The sequence below is a fragment of the Prunus persica genome, chromosome G2 (genome assembly GCF_000346465.2).
Source record: "Prunus persica cultivar Lovell chromosome G2, Prunus_persica_NCBIv2, whole genome shotgun sequence".
Taxonomy (NCBI): domain Eukaryota; kingdom Viridiplantae; phylum Streptophyta; class Magnoliopsida; order Rosales; family Rosaceae; genus Prunus; species Prunus persica.
Window position 1 is genome coordinate 12,055,462 of NC_034010.1, and position 16,628 is coordinate 12,072,089.

The 16,628-nt window shown below is 35.4% G+C and overlaps 1 protein-coding gene and 1 long non-coding RNA gene across 2 annotated transcripts; both read left to right on the forward strand.

Moving 5' to 3' along the window:
• Positions 149–3,649, forward strand: LOC109947325. The gene is made up of 4 exons (XM_020557266.1): positions 149–1,190; positions 2,805–3,167; positions 3,217–3,258; positions 3,615–3,649. The coding sequence occupies exons 1-4, from the start codon at positions 899–901 to the stop codon at positions 3,647–3,649; spliced, it is 732 nt and encodes a 243-aa protein (XP_020412855.1). The 5' UTR covers positions 149–898.
• Positions 5,932–10,560, forward strand: LOC109947567. The gene is made up of 4 exons (XR_002270334.1): positions 5,932–6,548; positions 6,726–6,856; positions 7,925–8,099; positions 8,284–10,560. It is a non-coding gene; the product is annotated as an uncharacterized LOC109947567 (long non-coding RNA).

The window sequence follows — 16,628 nt, forward strand, 5'->3', positions numbered from 1 at the left end:
GGAAGAATACCGGTATATATTTTTCATTTTCCGAATTTCCATTTTCTCTCAACTCAAACATCATTTTCTCTTGTCATCCTCCTCCTTCAATACAACCCACAACCATTTTTAGCTCGAATCTTCTAAAACTACTACTTCGTTGTAATTGGATATTATTGATTTGATGGGTAGAGAGCGAGCTTATGTCGATGACGATATTGATGAAAGTAAGTTCAAGACTTCGGAAGCAATGAACCGCTACAAGAAAATCTTCAGTGTTCAACGTGTGACGGTTGAGCGGGAGGTCAAATTCAGTGACTTCAACGATCTTGGGCTTCCCAGAATCTTCAAATCAAGAGGTTGGCTTTTGGCAATGGGTCCTTCAGAGCTTGCTAATATCCAGATTGTCCAAGAATTCTAAGCAAACATTCCTCCTTTCTCCGCCGAGCAGAAAACCCCACCTGGGTTGGGCCCTTTTGGTTCTTGTTTGTGGGATGAGACTCTGCATTTCTCCAGCGGTCGAGAATACCCTGACTCATTTGATGTGTATTTGCGAGGTAAGGTGTTGAATTTCTCTGTTTTTGGCATTGCCCAGTTGCTTAAACTTGCTAGGCCAAACCCAAATGAAAAATCACCTGGTTTTCCTGGGCTTCTTGTTGATAACCTTGACTTGAAGTTGGTGAAATCTACTTTGGGTTGGAACAAGAGGGTCAGGGTTTTGCTTGAACATCGACTTAGTGATTTGTACAAAGTGCTTAACAGCATCGTGAGATATAATATCGATCCTCCTTGTCACGTTATCCCTTCTTTGCTGAGCCCTGATAGAGCTCGCCTTCTTTATGCCATTGGGAACAATGTGCCCATTGATCTGGCCACCTACATTTTTCGTGCCATCTGCCGTGCTGCATTCCCAACTTCCATGCCCGACTCCCTGCCTTTTACATCCTTGATCACGCACTTCGCCATGGCTTCTCACGTGCCAGTTGAGCCTACGGATAAGCTTTATGCTCCTTGGTCGCCTTTGGACAACATGGATATTTTTGGCTATAGCTTTACTCCATGTTCTCCAGCAGTCAAGCAGCCTCAAGCGGTGGTGAGCCATACGCCCAGCATGGCCCTACTTACCAATGACGTTGCTGAGCACAGGGGTGATGTGCACCCCGTTTCCACCCACTCGGTCATCCCATGTTCTTCGAAACAGCCATTTGCAGGTCAGTCAAATGTTAATAGACAGACATTAACGAGGCTTTAATAGACAGATATTGAGAATCCATTTAATAGACAGATGTTAAGTTATATGTGTGTGTAAAAGAGTTTATAAAGGAGGCTTAATCAAATGTAATTTTCCTTATATTACACTTGGACATTCAGCTTATTACTGTAAAATGCATAGGCACTTATTGTTTTTAAGTGCAGGTGGTAAAAATTTCCGGGTTTTCGTTGGTAGCATCGTAGTTAGTAACAGAGTTGAACATATAGTAAGCAATTAGGCATTAAACATGTAATGTTTCTGTGAGTAGTACTTATGTCCTTCGATTGTGTGTATATTATTTCTGGAATATTTCTGTGGAAACCTTTAGAAGATAAGTATCTGTTTGAAATCACATCTGTATTCTTTTGAGGTTTAGTGTGAAAGATAAATCATGAAGTAGTCTACTAATGCGATAATGGCTCATATTTTCACATTTTCCTGTCTTCGAAAATTAGTTGCCTCTGTTCTTGAAAACGTATAAAGTGATGGAGAGGTCTTTTTATTTTTGGAAAATTTTACAATGTTCCCACATCTCTGTAGTCTGTATTTGACAATGAGGTATGAACTTCATCACATTTTGTCTCTTTCTGGTTATAATAGTCACGATGCATTTCACACCTTTGCTGGTTCAGTCAATGCTGTTATACTTCAGAATTCAGATAGATTAGAATCAGATGTTTGCTTTCTCTCTGCTTTTTACCAAATACTCTGTCAGTTTAACATCTTTGTGTGTAAACAATATAAGAAAAACGAATCTTTTCTCTTGTGCTGTTTTTGCTCTCTTTGATGTGTTAGGAAATAATCAGTAAATGTTTTATACTATAGGATCACTATTTTATTGCACAACTCTTAAAATATAAACAGTAGCAAAATTATGAAATCTGTATAAATGTGCAAATATAAATGAAGTATAGAATACTGACTTTTATTGAAGATAGAGGCTTGCGTATTCGCAATGTCCTAAAGACAGAATTTCGCCTCTTCTCAGTGCTTGAAGTTCAACATGCGTCTATCTCCCAAGATTCAACTATCTATAATTCAAGGGTCCAGCACCGGATCCTTGAATTCTGGCGAACGTTGGTGTGCTTCTCTCCAATACAGTAGGTAACTTTAAAATAGTATGAGATAGTTTAAGGAAAAAGATGTACGTCTTATGGCCTAGGACTTGTAGTTTTATAATAGAATTACACCCCTTCAAAATAGCAGTTAGTATCAGTTATACCTGTTCAAATTCAAACAAAAAGATAAGTCTTTCTGGTTTGAATTTAACTTCTGCCAAAAGAAATCCAAAAAATAAAAAGTAATTATTTTATTTTCGGGCTAGGTATATTTCTTTTATTTTCCAGAGACCCCAAGAGCCCCAAGTCTTGATTATTTAAATATTAATATTAATCAAGCAAGCCAACCATGATAGTCTTCACTACCAAGCCCATCAGCCCACCAACCTTTATTCAATTGATGTTAAGGTTTCATGCTTATAAAGCATATGGAACCTTTTGTTTTCTCCATTGTGGGACATTTGCTTTCAAACTTCCAACATGATGTTTACTTTCTCTCTGTGCTTGTGCTGAAGAAATAATGGAGGCTGAAGAAGAAAATAACGGCAATTTGATTCCTAACTCGCATGCTTGCATAAATCCGTTAACTTCAACTTCTGACTCGCATCCAAATAAGAAAGCGAAAAAAGATACATTGGAACATGTAGCTGGTGAGGTGTCAAAGTTACTGCAGGAGTTTTTGGCGAGTCAAATGAAACAGCTCAAAGGAGAGGAGGTCCTTGGAGTGGTTTCAAAGATACCTAACCTCAGTAGATTGCAAGTTTTTAAGGCTGTACGCATAATATTGAGTGGTAACCCAGAAGAATTCTCTCTATTGAAATCTCTTCCTGATGTTGAGAAGACAGAGTGGATACTCTTACTTATTAGTCAATCTAAAGGTAACTTTCTTAGACATAAAGCCACTTATCAACATTTACTTTCTCTCAGGAAAAGAAGAAAGTTTGAGATGCGCTATCCCTTCTGGCCATGGTACGGCTCTCTCTCTCTCTCTCCCCCTCTCTCTCTCCCTCTCTCTCTCTCTAACTCAATTTCTAGTTCTGTAAGATTCCTACGTCGTATCTAGATAGAAGAGCGTATATATATTATTGCTTTATCAATCATTGATAGAGTAGTATGACTAATCTTTCTTTTTATTCTTTTTCATGTATCATTCTCATTATATACTTGTTTTTGTCCTTGTTCTTATTCACACTCACACTTCCAAGCACTACTGCATAACGTCTTATGTTGGTTACAATTAGCTTCTTGACTGTTAGCTATGAATTACATGCTTCAAGAACATAACTTATAATCTATTCAAGTTTTCTTGTTTCATGTTTTGAAAGGAGCTTTTAGGGTTCAACTGAGAGATTTGAACTGAAATATCCCAATTCTAAATCCTTCTACTCCAAATTAAAGAGAAAAAAAAAGTATGAACCAATTGGATAGAATATACTTGCACCTACTTCCTCCTTGAATGAGTTTCAGTAAGAAAGCTAGTATAGCCAATTGGACAGAATTTACTTGCACATACTCCCTCCTTTGAGGTAGTTTTCAAGTGCATCACCTTATGATACCTCTTCAAGTTTTTAATTAGTACTGCCTTGTGACATGCCAATTTTCTTCAATGATTATATAAAGGGAGCGGAGTGGCCAATTCTTTCCTTTCATAATTCAACATGTTGTTCTGGGCACATGGCAGAAGATGCCTTTTTTGTAAACAGACTTTTTGTATTTGGTTAGGCTTGCAATGCTCTATTTTGTGGATTTTAAGATTGTATTAGGCTTACTTGTGAGCTGCAAAATACCTTGTACCAAAATTTATGTATAAAATGTGTGCTAAATGTGTGTGGAGTGCAAGATTGAAGGTCTTCCTGGAAAAGCAATCACAAGCATTTTCCCTCTGTTCAATTTGTAGAAATGTTAAGTTCTTGCCCATTACTCGCAGATATGTAGTGTTGTGTAGCATAAAGTCTCCATCATATGCAATTCCATCAAGGCCTGCAGGCCAATCACTGCTTTCTCTTGGATATTACAAACATTTGTAGAGCCATAATGAAAACTTCGTAGGCAAACCCAAATACTCGCATTGACCATTTGCTTAAACTTGATAGGCTAGCAAGGGCTTGTAGCTCAAACTGTTAAGAGCATCTATTCTTACACTTGAGGTCCTAGATGTGATTCCCTCCTCCCAATATCGCTTGTAACCAAAAACAAACAACAAAACTTGATAGGCCAGACCCAGATGAACCTGATTTTCATAAACTTGTTGGTCAGCTTGATAGTGGCTTATTAGAGTCCAAATTGGTTGGCAAAGTAATGTCCACTAGTTTTAGCAGATACCCTTTGGGACAATGTTGAACAGAGCACTTAACTTGATTGTTAATAACAAGGGCCCCAAGGGTATGCTAGGTATGTTACCTTAGGCCTAAAATAACCCTTTTGTTGTGATGATCTTTGAAGGGTGACCAAGAACATAGAAAATTTTGTTCATTAAACCGTATTGTAAGCTGAGAATGAAGGTGGAAAAATAAGGCACAAATGGGAAGATAGCTTGCATTATTCTTATTTGTAACAGACTTTTATATATACCCAACAACGTAAACTAGAAAATAATTATATAAAATAATGAAATTCCAAAACTCTTTTGGATCTGAAAGTCTAAACGTTTTCAGTTCTTCAGTCTAAGGGCCTTTTTTTCAAAGAAAATGAAATCAATCAATGATGGAGATAGGTGACCAAAGAAAAATATTTTGATGAATTAGAGAATGGTATTTTTGGGAAGAGTTAGGTGTCCAGAGAATGTTGAAAATAAAAATAGAAACCCATTGAAACACTAAGTGTAAACAGAAATCTTGGTAATATGAAATTGCTTGGTAATATGAAATTTCTCTTTCACATCCGAGCAGTCAAATCACATGAAAAGTTTAAGAAGGAATTATGTTGTAACTGTTCTTAATCACTTGAGCTATACGTGTCATGAGAAGAGTGTTTATACAACAGTCATATGTAAAATTTAACCTTTTGTTGGACCTAAATGTTGAAACCCCACAAACTGAAACCACCAAATAAAGAATGCCCAATTGATACTCCGATTTTCATTAAAGTCAACCTTTTTCAGCAACAAAGTTAGGTTAGCTTTGCTGGGGCGCCGTTCAAGCAAACTACGGCCCTCTTAAGCTAATGAGCTAACAACATAGACTTGAGGACAAATACTGTTTGTCTCTCACCAACTTCCCATACCTTTTTTCTTTTAGATGAGATATTCTAAATTACTCAGAGTTACATTGAGAGAAATTCAAACTTGGATACTGGAAAATAGACACTACTAGAGTCAACTTGACTAACTTACATATGTCGTATATGTATTTTTCACACTGACAAATATGAAATATACAATATTTCATATTTCATATTATTATTGTTTTCGTTATATAGTTTTATGTGTTTTGGTCTTCTAGTAGTATTTTTCTATTCAATGTTCGAAGTCTCAAGTTCCATTAATAAAAAAAAAATAAAAATAAAAATTCAAATAAAAATATACTCAATGTAATATGATCTGTATCTCCTTGAACAGGAAATTATATATTAATTAATCTCTTGGCCTCGTCATATAAAGTGGCTTGGTTGACTTTGAATTGGAATAACCATCTACCACGCAACACATGTATATGCAATGAGAAAAATCACAAAATAATTTGATTTCACTCATTCTTTGAATTGAGAAACAAGATTTCTTGCTTCATTTCTGCTTCTCCGTTTCAAGAGTGTCTACACTTGGGAGTAGTACTTGTTTACCAAATACAATATTGGCAGTACTTCTTCTCGAGTTCTCTGATTCCCCCCTCTCTTCGCGATCTACCTCTCCTTCGAGAGGCTTCTCGAGTCCAGGCCCTGCGATGCCGATCAGACCTAGCTCATCGATCGCTCTCTCCAATTGGGCTCTGTGCTCCTCGAGGCTGCTAATCGTTCTGCGAGAAAACGAGCCTCCAAGCACAACTCTCTCACCTGTACTCTCCCCCCAAACCCCCCTCCAAGTACAATTTGTATATATTGATAGGGATGGGGAGCTGGGAGCCAAGTACAATTTGTATATATTGATAGGGATGGGGAGCTGGGAGGAGAGTGGGACGGAGAGAGAGAGTGGGGGACGGAGAGAGAGAGTGGGGGACGAAGAGAGGGAGAGTGCTCTGGTGGGGAAGAGGCAGGTGCGCCGCTATCACGAACACATTCAGACCACGAGCTGACGCAAGTTGAAATCATGCTTCTCTGTTTTTCTAGTTCTGTAGTCGCCGCTAATCATGCTACTTTGATTTTCCATTGATGTTTGCTTTGTTACTCTCAAAAAGTTTCCTTCCTTTATTTTTTATTTATTTCGATAATGAAATTTGAAATTTGAATTGTGTGTTGCTTTGTTACTCTCAATAAATCTTCCTTCTTTTTCTTTTTTCTTACAGGAATTGGGTTTTGGTGTTTCACCGACGATGTGACGCCAGAGAGAGAGGGATGGGGTTGGTGTGGGTGCGAGTGGGGGGTGAACAAGGGGTACTGGGTTTGTTGGGCTGAGGAGGGGCTGGGATTTTTTAAGGTATTTATTTTAATTTTATTTAATTTTATCATTTTATATAAATTTGTTTAGGAACTGATTAGTTAATGGGTGCGTCCCGATTGCCCATATTGAGAATGACCCCAAACGTTTTTTGATGTTAGCTCATTTCTAAATTTGTAGAGTGAGGGAGTGACCACAGTTTTGATATATTGGTGTCTACTTTTGTTGGAGCTGGTTTTGTTTGCCTAACCTTACCAACACTCAGGGTAGATTCCTGGTAAATAATATTGCAACTCTTGCGCTTTTAGAAATTGTGTGTATAGTTTTGAGAAATAGTCCTAGAGAAACTAACTTTTAAGATATATCAACTGTGTGGCAGTGTTTTAATTTTAGAACTTATTTATTCATAACAAATAAGATATTGTCATATATTAGTTGACACTTAAAAGTTGGTGTATCTCTAGTACTACTGTGGAAAACAACACACAAAATAAGAGTAAGACAAAAGAAAACTAATATTACACAAAATGGGTCATGTAATTTTAATATAAAATTGCTACAAACTCTTGTCAACCCTGGAAAGTTCAGTCCAAGTGGACGAGACATGCTCTCTCTTATTAAAAATGCTATACATGTACACCATACTTTTGTCCTCAAATTTGGACTCGTTATACAGTATAGACTACTTTATTTATATACTTGACTAAGAGTTCGATTATTTTCCTCCCCTTCTCTTAAATGGAAATCATCTCTAGTTCTTTTCACCCCTAACAACATATGGAACTGCTGAGTTCATAACTTTTCTATTGTTTATCTTTTAATGCATAAAATTATATCTTGTTTTTTTACTGGGTAATTCAAAACTTGGAAACTCCTTCGACGACTTTACAAAAAAGGATTTAGGTTTTTTTTGCTAAAAAGTCAGTATAGTATGAATACCTATTTCATACGATATAGGTTTTTTTTTTTTAAATTTAAAAATTTATTGAAAGGATTTTTAATTATTTGTATTGGCACTATTAATTTTGCCACAGAATTCTCAGAGGTTTAATAATTTGCTTTTACAAATACCATGATCGTTTTGGGAATCTCTCTTTCTGGAGGCAGATTCCAAAGCCGTTTAAGGGAAATTCGTAGTCGAGCTACTGATGTTCATGATAAGGAAAAGGGAATCAAGATTACTGAGAAGGATTGGGAAAAGTTGAATGCACAATTGCTTCATACAACAATTTTCCTACTGCTGCTGGATTGGCTTCCTCAGCAGCTGGTTTTGCATGTCTTGGTAACGGATAATACCCTATTTTGGATCATATTATTGTTAATTTGTTATATGATTAGGGCCTTAACTTTGAGAACTCATGACTCTGTTAATAATGTTACTTGGGTACTGGATTAATCATTCTTTGCCAATAGATAGTAGTTAAGCAATGGGCATATCATAGCTAAGCCTCTGTTTCTACTTGTAGTTTTTGCCCTCGCAAAGTTAATGAATGCGAATGAAGATCACAGCCAGCTTTCTGCTACTGTAATCAATCTGAGATTTTAATAAGCCATCGCAATCTGACTAAGTTTTACAGAATACTTAACACAATAGTAAGTGCTGATATCGACCCTGAAGAACGTCTCCTTGACAGTAGCTTAATTGATTTTGACAGAGCAAGCCTCCTTTATGCCATTGGGAATAATAATGTGTCCATTGATCTGCCCGCCCACATTTTCCGAGCCATTTGCCTGGCTGCAACCCCAGACGACTACTACGAAACTCATTCCCTGCCTTTTGGGTCGTTGATCACTAGGTTTGCCATGGCATCTAAGGTGCGAATTGATCCTACGGATCAGCTTAAACAACTTATGCCACCTATCAACTAGATGATGTTTCATAATGATGAGACAGATGAAACAAGTGAAGAATCTGTTGTTGGATTTACTCCTCCTCCTGCACCTGCTTCGGAGCCAAGTCCTCCACAGCTTAATCAGCCTCCTCTGTCCCAGACGAAAAGCTTTGAGAAGTTTTCTATAAAGCTGAGAAAGCGCATGGCCCGACTTGCCAATGAGGTCGTTAAGCTCACCGGTTGCGTACATTCGGGCATCCCATTGAACGAACCATTTACAGGTCATTCTAATGTTGAGCTTTCTTTAGTTTATATGTGTTTTTGTCCTTTTCAGCTTTGTTAAACCCTGTCTTCAACTTTCATTTCTAATCCATTGATTATCTATGAATTGTTAGGTTTTTGTTTCCATTTGTTTATTCAGTTGTTCTTCTTTTATACCCTCTCATTGGTTTCTGCTCCTCTGTCTTATGATTTTCCACTTCCACTTATCACTCCCTTGTCATACACACTTGCAGTACAAGATAAATAGAATCTGAAGTTTGCCTTGTTCTGGATGATAAATAGAATTCTATTTAGTTATATATTTTCAAAGATACAAGTTAAATAAAGACGATGTAGCGAGCACCATAAGCTTCAAAAGAATTTTCCTAGTTCTAGGCTTAAGTATATTTTTTATCTAAAGGACCTCTGAGTTGACTGCAGGAACTGATTCAGCCTAATACTGTAAAAGAATTGTCCCTTGAATATCTTTTTATGTACAGCTGGTAAGAAAATTTTCAGGTTTTTACTGGTGGAAGGAAAGTAATAAACTTGAAGTTAGCAACTAGCACCAAATGCTTCTGTGGTTAGTGATTTAGTATTGAAGAGAAGCTCTGTTTCTGATCATATATGTAAGATTGATTTTGATTGCATTAATTAGTAAAAAAGATCAGCTCTGTTTCAGATCATATATGTATTCTTTTAGTCAACTAATGAGATGGGGTGGTTAACATTTATTTAAGTGTGACTGGAACAGTTTTGAGTGATGAATTTTCCTATTTTCACTAGGGAGCTGCCTTTGAATTTGATATTTTCAGGAGTGATTCGATGCTTTTCTCTCTTTCGAAAACTTAACAAAATTAAATATTCACAATATTCCCCATCTTCTGTATAATAAAAATGAAACTGCTTCTATGTGATTATGAACTCCAACACATCTTGTGTCCTTGTGGTTGTAATAGTCAGCAGTTAATGCACTTCTTTGCTGCTTTAGTGGATGTTTTTTATGCTTTACTTTCTCTCTGTTATTGTGCTGAAGAAAATATGGAGGTTAAACAAGAAAATGATGAGAATTTTATTCCCAACTCACATACTTCGACACATCTATCAACTTCAATTTCTGGGTTGCATCCAAATAAGAAAGCGAAAAAAGATCCATTGGCACAAGCAATTGGTGAGGCGGCAGACTCACAAAAGGATTTTCGGCAAGTCAAATGAACCGCAACTCAGAGGAGAGGATGCACTTGCAGTGGTCTCAAAGATACCGAACCTCAGTAGATTGCAAGTTTTGAAGGCCGTACACATGTTATTGAATACTAATCCAGAAGAGGTCTTTCTACTCAAATATCTTCCTGATGATGAGAAGACAGAGTGGATAATACTGCTTATTAGTAAATCCTGGGTCAAACTTTCTTGATAAATGATACTGAGCCAATTATTTCTCAGGGGTTTAAACTTTTGCATAGAGAGTCACTTATCAGCATTTACTCTCTCTCTCTCTCTCTCTCTCTCTCATTGATCCAGTATTAGGAGCGATCTTGCTTTTTATTCTTTTCATATACAATATTATTTATATCCTTTTATGCCCTTTTACACACACTGAGCTTCTTGACATGTTATGGGCTTTTAAATTTTAATCATGCTTCAAAGACATACTTTAAATCCATTTATATATCTTCTTTATCTATTTATTTCTCTTGTTTGAGAGGAGGTATTATTTCTCTTGTTCATTATACTAATGTAATTTACACGGAAAGGGGTTTGAACTTCGGTGTAAGGGGTAAGCTCACTGTCTTATCCAATTAGCCTAACCCACATTTGCAGATGTATACAAATACAATGATATAGTCCAAACTACTCTAAATCTAAACTACTATATTACTTTCCTTTTGTTGTCAATATATATGACTTTTGCCCTTCAAACTAATTATGTCTTACCTACAACCCATTATTTTATTTTATTTATAAATAAAACCCAATGATTGGATTTGACTCATCTATTTACCTAATTAAACTTAAAAATCTGATTTATTGTACTTTTTTTAGATTAAAAAAAATAATTATGGCTAATTAATCTACCTATACAATCTCGGCAAATTGGTACCCTTTTTTAATTTTATAAATAACGTGCCTATTTTTTCATAACTAATATACCTATTTATTTTATAGAACTAATTCAATAGCAACGTTTTTAAAAAATATAGAAATAATGTACCTACCCAATCAATATGCATCTCACCACCCAAGCTCTCTTTCTTCACTGGGACCGTGTTTTGTTCTTCAGTTTTTTTTTTTTTTTTTTTCATTTTAGTTGTTTAATTTTTAAACTTGTGTTTTTTAATAACCATTATATTATCATTTATATTCAAGGGTGGGTGACCGCAAATTTCTTGGATCACAAGAGTCCAGAAGAACGGGACCGAGTAATTCATATACTAATCATTTAACGAGAAACAAAACAAATCAAATCAAAGAATCCGAATGCAAAATGAAGGAAGCTGCTCCGAAACTCTATGGTTAGATATCCAACACTAAATCTACTTAAGTGTTTCGTGATCATCACTATAATAAGAGAAACTTTCGTGTGTAATTGTAAGACCCCATGTTTAACCTAAATTATAGGGGCATTTCAAAATAGACTTGGTCAATAACCAAACTCTCATATTATAGTTGTTGAATAAAAACCCACTATTCATTTATTAGTATCAATAAATATATAGGTATTATATTAATATTAGATTGAGTAGAGATATTTCCACATGTTTCACTTAAGTCAAGTTCACATTTGCAAGAAGATATTTGTAACTTGTGCCCAGGGGATGGGATGCAAAGCCATTGATTGAGTGGACACGGGAAGGCACCTTACCAAGTCAAGTCAAGTTCACATTTGCAAGAAGATATTTGTAACTTGTGCCCAGGGGATGGGATGCAAAGCCATTGATTGAGTGGACACGGGAAGGCACCTTACCAAGTCAAGTCAAGTTCACATTTGCAAGAAGATATTTGTAACTTGTGCCCAGGGGCTGGGATGCAAAGCCATTGATTGAGTGGACACGGGAAGGCACCTTACCAAGTCAAGTCAAGTCAATACCTGCAAGTCAGTTGGAGCACGTGTTGAAGGGCAAATCACCATATCAAGTCACAAGTCTTTATTTATCTTTTTCCACATAGTGACATGAATTAAAGTGGTGAGTCTCTCTTCCTTTTGTTCACCCGTGTCCTTCGTATTCACTTTTCAGTCTTTCATTTGAAAACACTACAATAGCACACTTTCCAAAGAGATTCCCAAGCAACTTATTGGCCTTTCAAGTTCGGGGAAATTAGCAAGTGGAAAAACAATTTTCCGGAGCCTTGTCTCTACGACAAGTTGGCTTTCCAAAAAATCGAAAAGACTTTACAGTCTTTTTGTGTGAGTCAGTCATCATGAGTTTGCATACGAAGACTTCAAAGTGAAACTAATTATGTTATAGCCCTTCAAACTAATTATGTCTTACCTACAACCCATTATTTTATTTTATTTATAAATAAAACCCAATTTTTATAAGTAAAACCCAATGATTGGATCCGACTCATCAATTTACCTAATTAAACTTAAAAATCTGATTTATTGTACTTTTTTTAGATTAAAAAAAATAATTATGGATAATTAATCTACCTATACAATCTCGGCAAATTCTTATACCTACAAAATATAGGTAAATTGGTACCCTTTTTTAATTTTATAAATAACGTGCCTATTTTTTCATAACTAATGTACCTATTTATTTTATAGAACTAATTCAATAGTAACGTTTTTTTTTAAATATATAAATAATGTACCTATTTTCTTATAATTAATGTACCTATTTTCTTTAAAAATATTTACGTATTCAGAATCACGCTCCTATTCTGATTGAGAATTGTTCCTCAACCAATCAATATGCATCTCACCACCCAAGCCCTCTTTCTTCACCGGGACCGTGTTTTGTTCTTTAGTTTTTTTTTTCATTTTAGTTGTTTAATTTTTAAACTTGTATTTTTTTAATAACCATTATATTATTATTTATATCCAATTGTGGGTGACCACAAATTTCTTGGATCACGGGAGTCTAGAAGAACGGGACCGAGTAATTCATATACTAATCATTTAACGAGCAACAAAACAAATCAAATCAAAGAGTCCGAATGCAAAATGAAGGAAGCTGCTCCGAAACTCTGTGATCAAATATCCAACACTAAATCTACTTAAGTGTTTCGTGATCATCACTATAATAAGAGAAACTTTCATGTGTAATTGTAAGACCCCATGTTTAACCTAAATTATAGGGGCATTTCAAAATAGACTTGGTCAATAACCAAACTCTCATATTATAGTTGTTGAATAAAAACCCACTATTCATTTATTAGTATCAATAAATATATAGGTATTATATTAATATTAGGTTGAGTAGAGATATTTCCACATGTTTCACTTAAGTCAAGTTCACATTTGCAAGAAGATATTTGTAACTTGTGCCCAGGGGATGGGATGCAAAGCCATTGATTGAGTGGACACGGGAAAGCACCTTACCAAGTCAAGTCAAGTCAATACCTGCAAGTCAGTTGGAGCACGCGTTGAAGGGCAAATCACCATATCAAGTCACAAGTCTTCATTTATCTTTTTCCACATAGTGACATGAATTAAAGTGGTGAGTCTCTCTTTCTTTTGTTCACCCGTGTCCTTCGTATTCACTTTTCAGTCTTTCATTTGAAAACACTACAATAGCACACTTTCCAAAGAGATTCCCAAGCAACTTATTGGCCTTTCAAGTTCGGGGAAATTAGCAAGTGGAAAAACAATTTTCCGGAGCTTTGTCTCTACGACAAGTTGGCTTTTCCAAAAAATCGAAAAGACTTTACACTCTTTTTGTGTGAGTCAGTCATCATGAGTTTGCATACGAAGACTCCAAAGTCTGCTTGATGATAGCCGTCCACAGCAAGCTCCCAACGTTATAAATTACTAAGATGGTCAAATGCTCAATAAAATTTAATTAGGATAATTAGTTGATTTAAGGAATATCTCTTTTTCACGCGTCATTTTTTATTGACCAGAGAAATATGTGTATCCGCAAATTGTGCATTGATTGTCTTAGTAATTTCCTTTGCATCTAAAAAAAATTTATTTAACCCTAAAAAAAAAATTATTACTCCATCTTGAAATGTTTCCCCTTAAACTTGTTTGCCACACTAATCACAAGGTATACTAGTAAATGTTTCAGACTACCTAGGATAATTTTTTGGGAGATTCACTATTATACCCAATATAAGAGCTTAAATAAAAAGAATATGAAATGGGCTTTAGAACACACCCAAAACCCATTTACAACATAACAAAAAGGTTTTGAACTTCTTTTAAAGTACAAAACTGTCATTGATTTCTTAAAACAAACTCAACCCAAAAACCTCATAAAAAAAGCCTAAAATACTCAATAGGGTATCAAAGTAATTTAATAATCAAAATTAAATTAAATAGATCCGGCTGTCATTTTTTGAGTTTATTTACAAAAATTAAATGGTGTGGGGTTTATTTATAATTTTAATGCTAAGAATGGGTAAATATTTATAATTTTTTCAAGCATTATTGTAGACATAGCAATATAGTGCTATTCCCGTTACAAAAAATGTTTTTCCTTTTGAATGATACATTCATATGTATTTGAAATTGAACCTACATATACAAGGTGGTTGTCCACATGGCATTGTATGAGAGCATCATTGAGCTATGTCACTATTCAGCAAAACAGTACGTTGTGTCACCGAGCGTGCACAATTCTTTTTATATTAAAAAATTAACCAAAATTTTAAAAATAATATTTTTATTTTATTGAAATTAAAAAATAGTAGTATGAACACTACATTTATCATCCTCCTTTTTCCAACAAAAGAAATCTTAGTAGATCTTTCTCTGCAAACTCTTCATCATTTCTAACTAGTCTAATCGGACAGTCAACACCTACTTGACGTGTGGCTGTGGAGACTTAAAAGTCTTTGAAAATTCTACAGTGCTCTACGTGCATCAATCCGACATAAGTGAAATTGACATTCTAGTCTCATTGTGATTGACGTGTGTTTTCCATAACATTAATTATGGTTTTACTCCTTTATATGGTTTTGTCTTATATGAATGTGTGGCACTGTTTTAGCTAAACCGTGTTTTTCTTTGTAAAAGCTTTCTTCCCTTTTTTCCTATATATATAGTTAGTGTGTAATTATAAGACCCTATATAATATTAACCTAAATTATAGGGGCATTTCAAAATAGACTTGGTCAATAACCAAAGTGTTTTGAAAAGCTCTCGTATTATAGTTGTTGAATTAAAACCCAATTTTCATTTATTAGTATCAATAAATATATAGGTATTATATTAACATTGGGTTGGGCAGAGATATTTTCATATGTTTCACTTAAGTTAACCCCACATTTACAAGAAGATATTTGTAACTTGTGCCCAGGGAGAGGGATGCAAAGCCAATGGTTGAGTGGACACTGGAAGGCACCTTACCAAGTCAAGTCAAGTCAATACCTGCAAGTTAGTTGGAGCACGCATTGGAAGACAAATCACCATATGCAGTCTATGTCACAAGTCTTCAGTCTCATCCATTAATTTCTTCAATGTTCATTAATTTACTACTTGTTTACTTGGACCACTAACAAATTTTTCTTCAAATATCTTTTTCCACATAGCGACTTGAATTAAAGTGATGAGTCTCTCTTCTTTTTCTTCACCCGTGTCCATATTCACTTTTCAATCTTTCATTTGAAAACACTACAATGGCACACTTTCCAAAGAGATTCCCAAGCAGCTATTGGCCTTCCAAGTTTGGGGAAATTAGCGAGTGGAAAACAAATTTCCGAAGCTTTGTTTCTTCGACCAGTTGGCTTTTCAAAGAAAGAAAAAACATAAAAATGGTAAAATAAAGTAATTGAGCAATTAAAAAAGCAAAAAAAAAAAAAAAGGAATTACCGTTTGTTGACGTTTGAGTTAAATGTGGATCTGCAACGACTTAAAAGTCTAGTTTACACTCTTTGTGGAACCAAAAAATTGAAAAGGCTTACCAGTCTTTGTGTGCGTCAGTCATCATGAGTTTGCATATGAAGACTTCAATGTCTACTTGAAGACAGTTGTCCACAGCAAGCTCCCTACCCAAAGTTACAAATTACTAAGATGGACCAATGCTCACTATGACAGGACCCGCTCCGAATTTCTCGGAACCTGAGACGAATCCTGTGAAAAACTCGTACATCCCTCCAATGTCATGCCCACTTACCAAAACTTTAGCCTATTTTCCAAATTAAGGAAAAAAGATACAAGACTTTTTGCCAAAAATTTGGCAGAGTCTTCCCTGTAAATTGGACTTTCCCCAAATTTTTTTCACCTGTTAAAAATACAATTAACATCCACAACTAGTAGCATGCAAATTGGTAGCATGCACAAGTTAACCTTTAAGCAGTTTACAAACTAGGCCTCTGGCCTTTAACAATTCAGTCAGTTGGGGCACGCGTTGGAAGACAAATCACCACATTAAGTCTAAGTCAGTAGTTGGTTTGAAAGGCAAATAACCATATCAAGTCGAAGTCACAAGTCACAAGTCTTCGCGATCTCATCCATTAATTTCCCCAATATTCATTGATTTATTACTTGTTTACTTGGACCACTGACAATTCTTTCTTCCATTATCTTTTTCCACATAGTAACATGAATA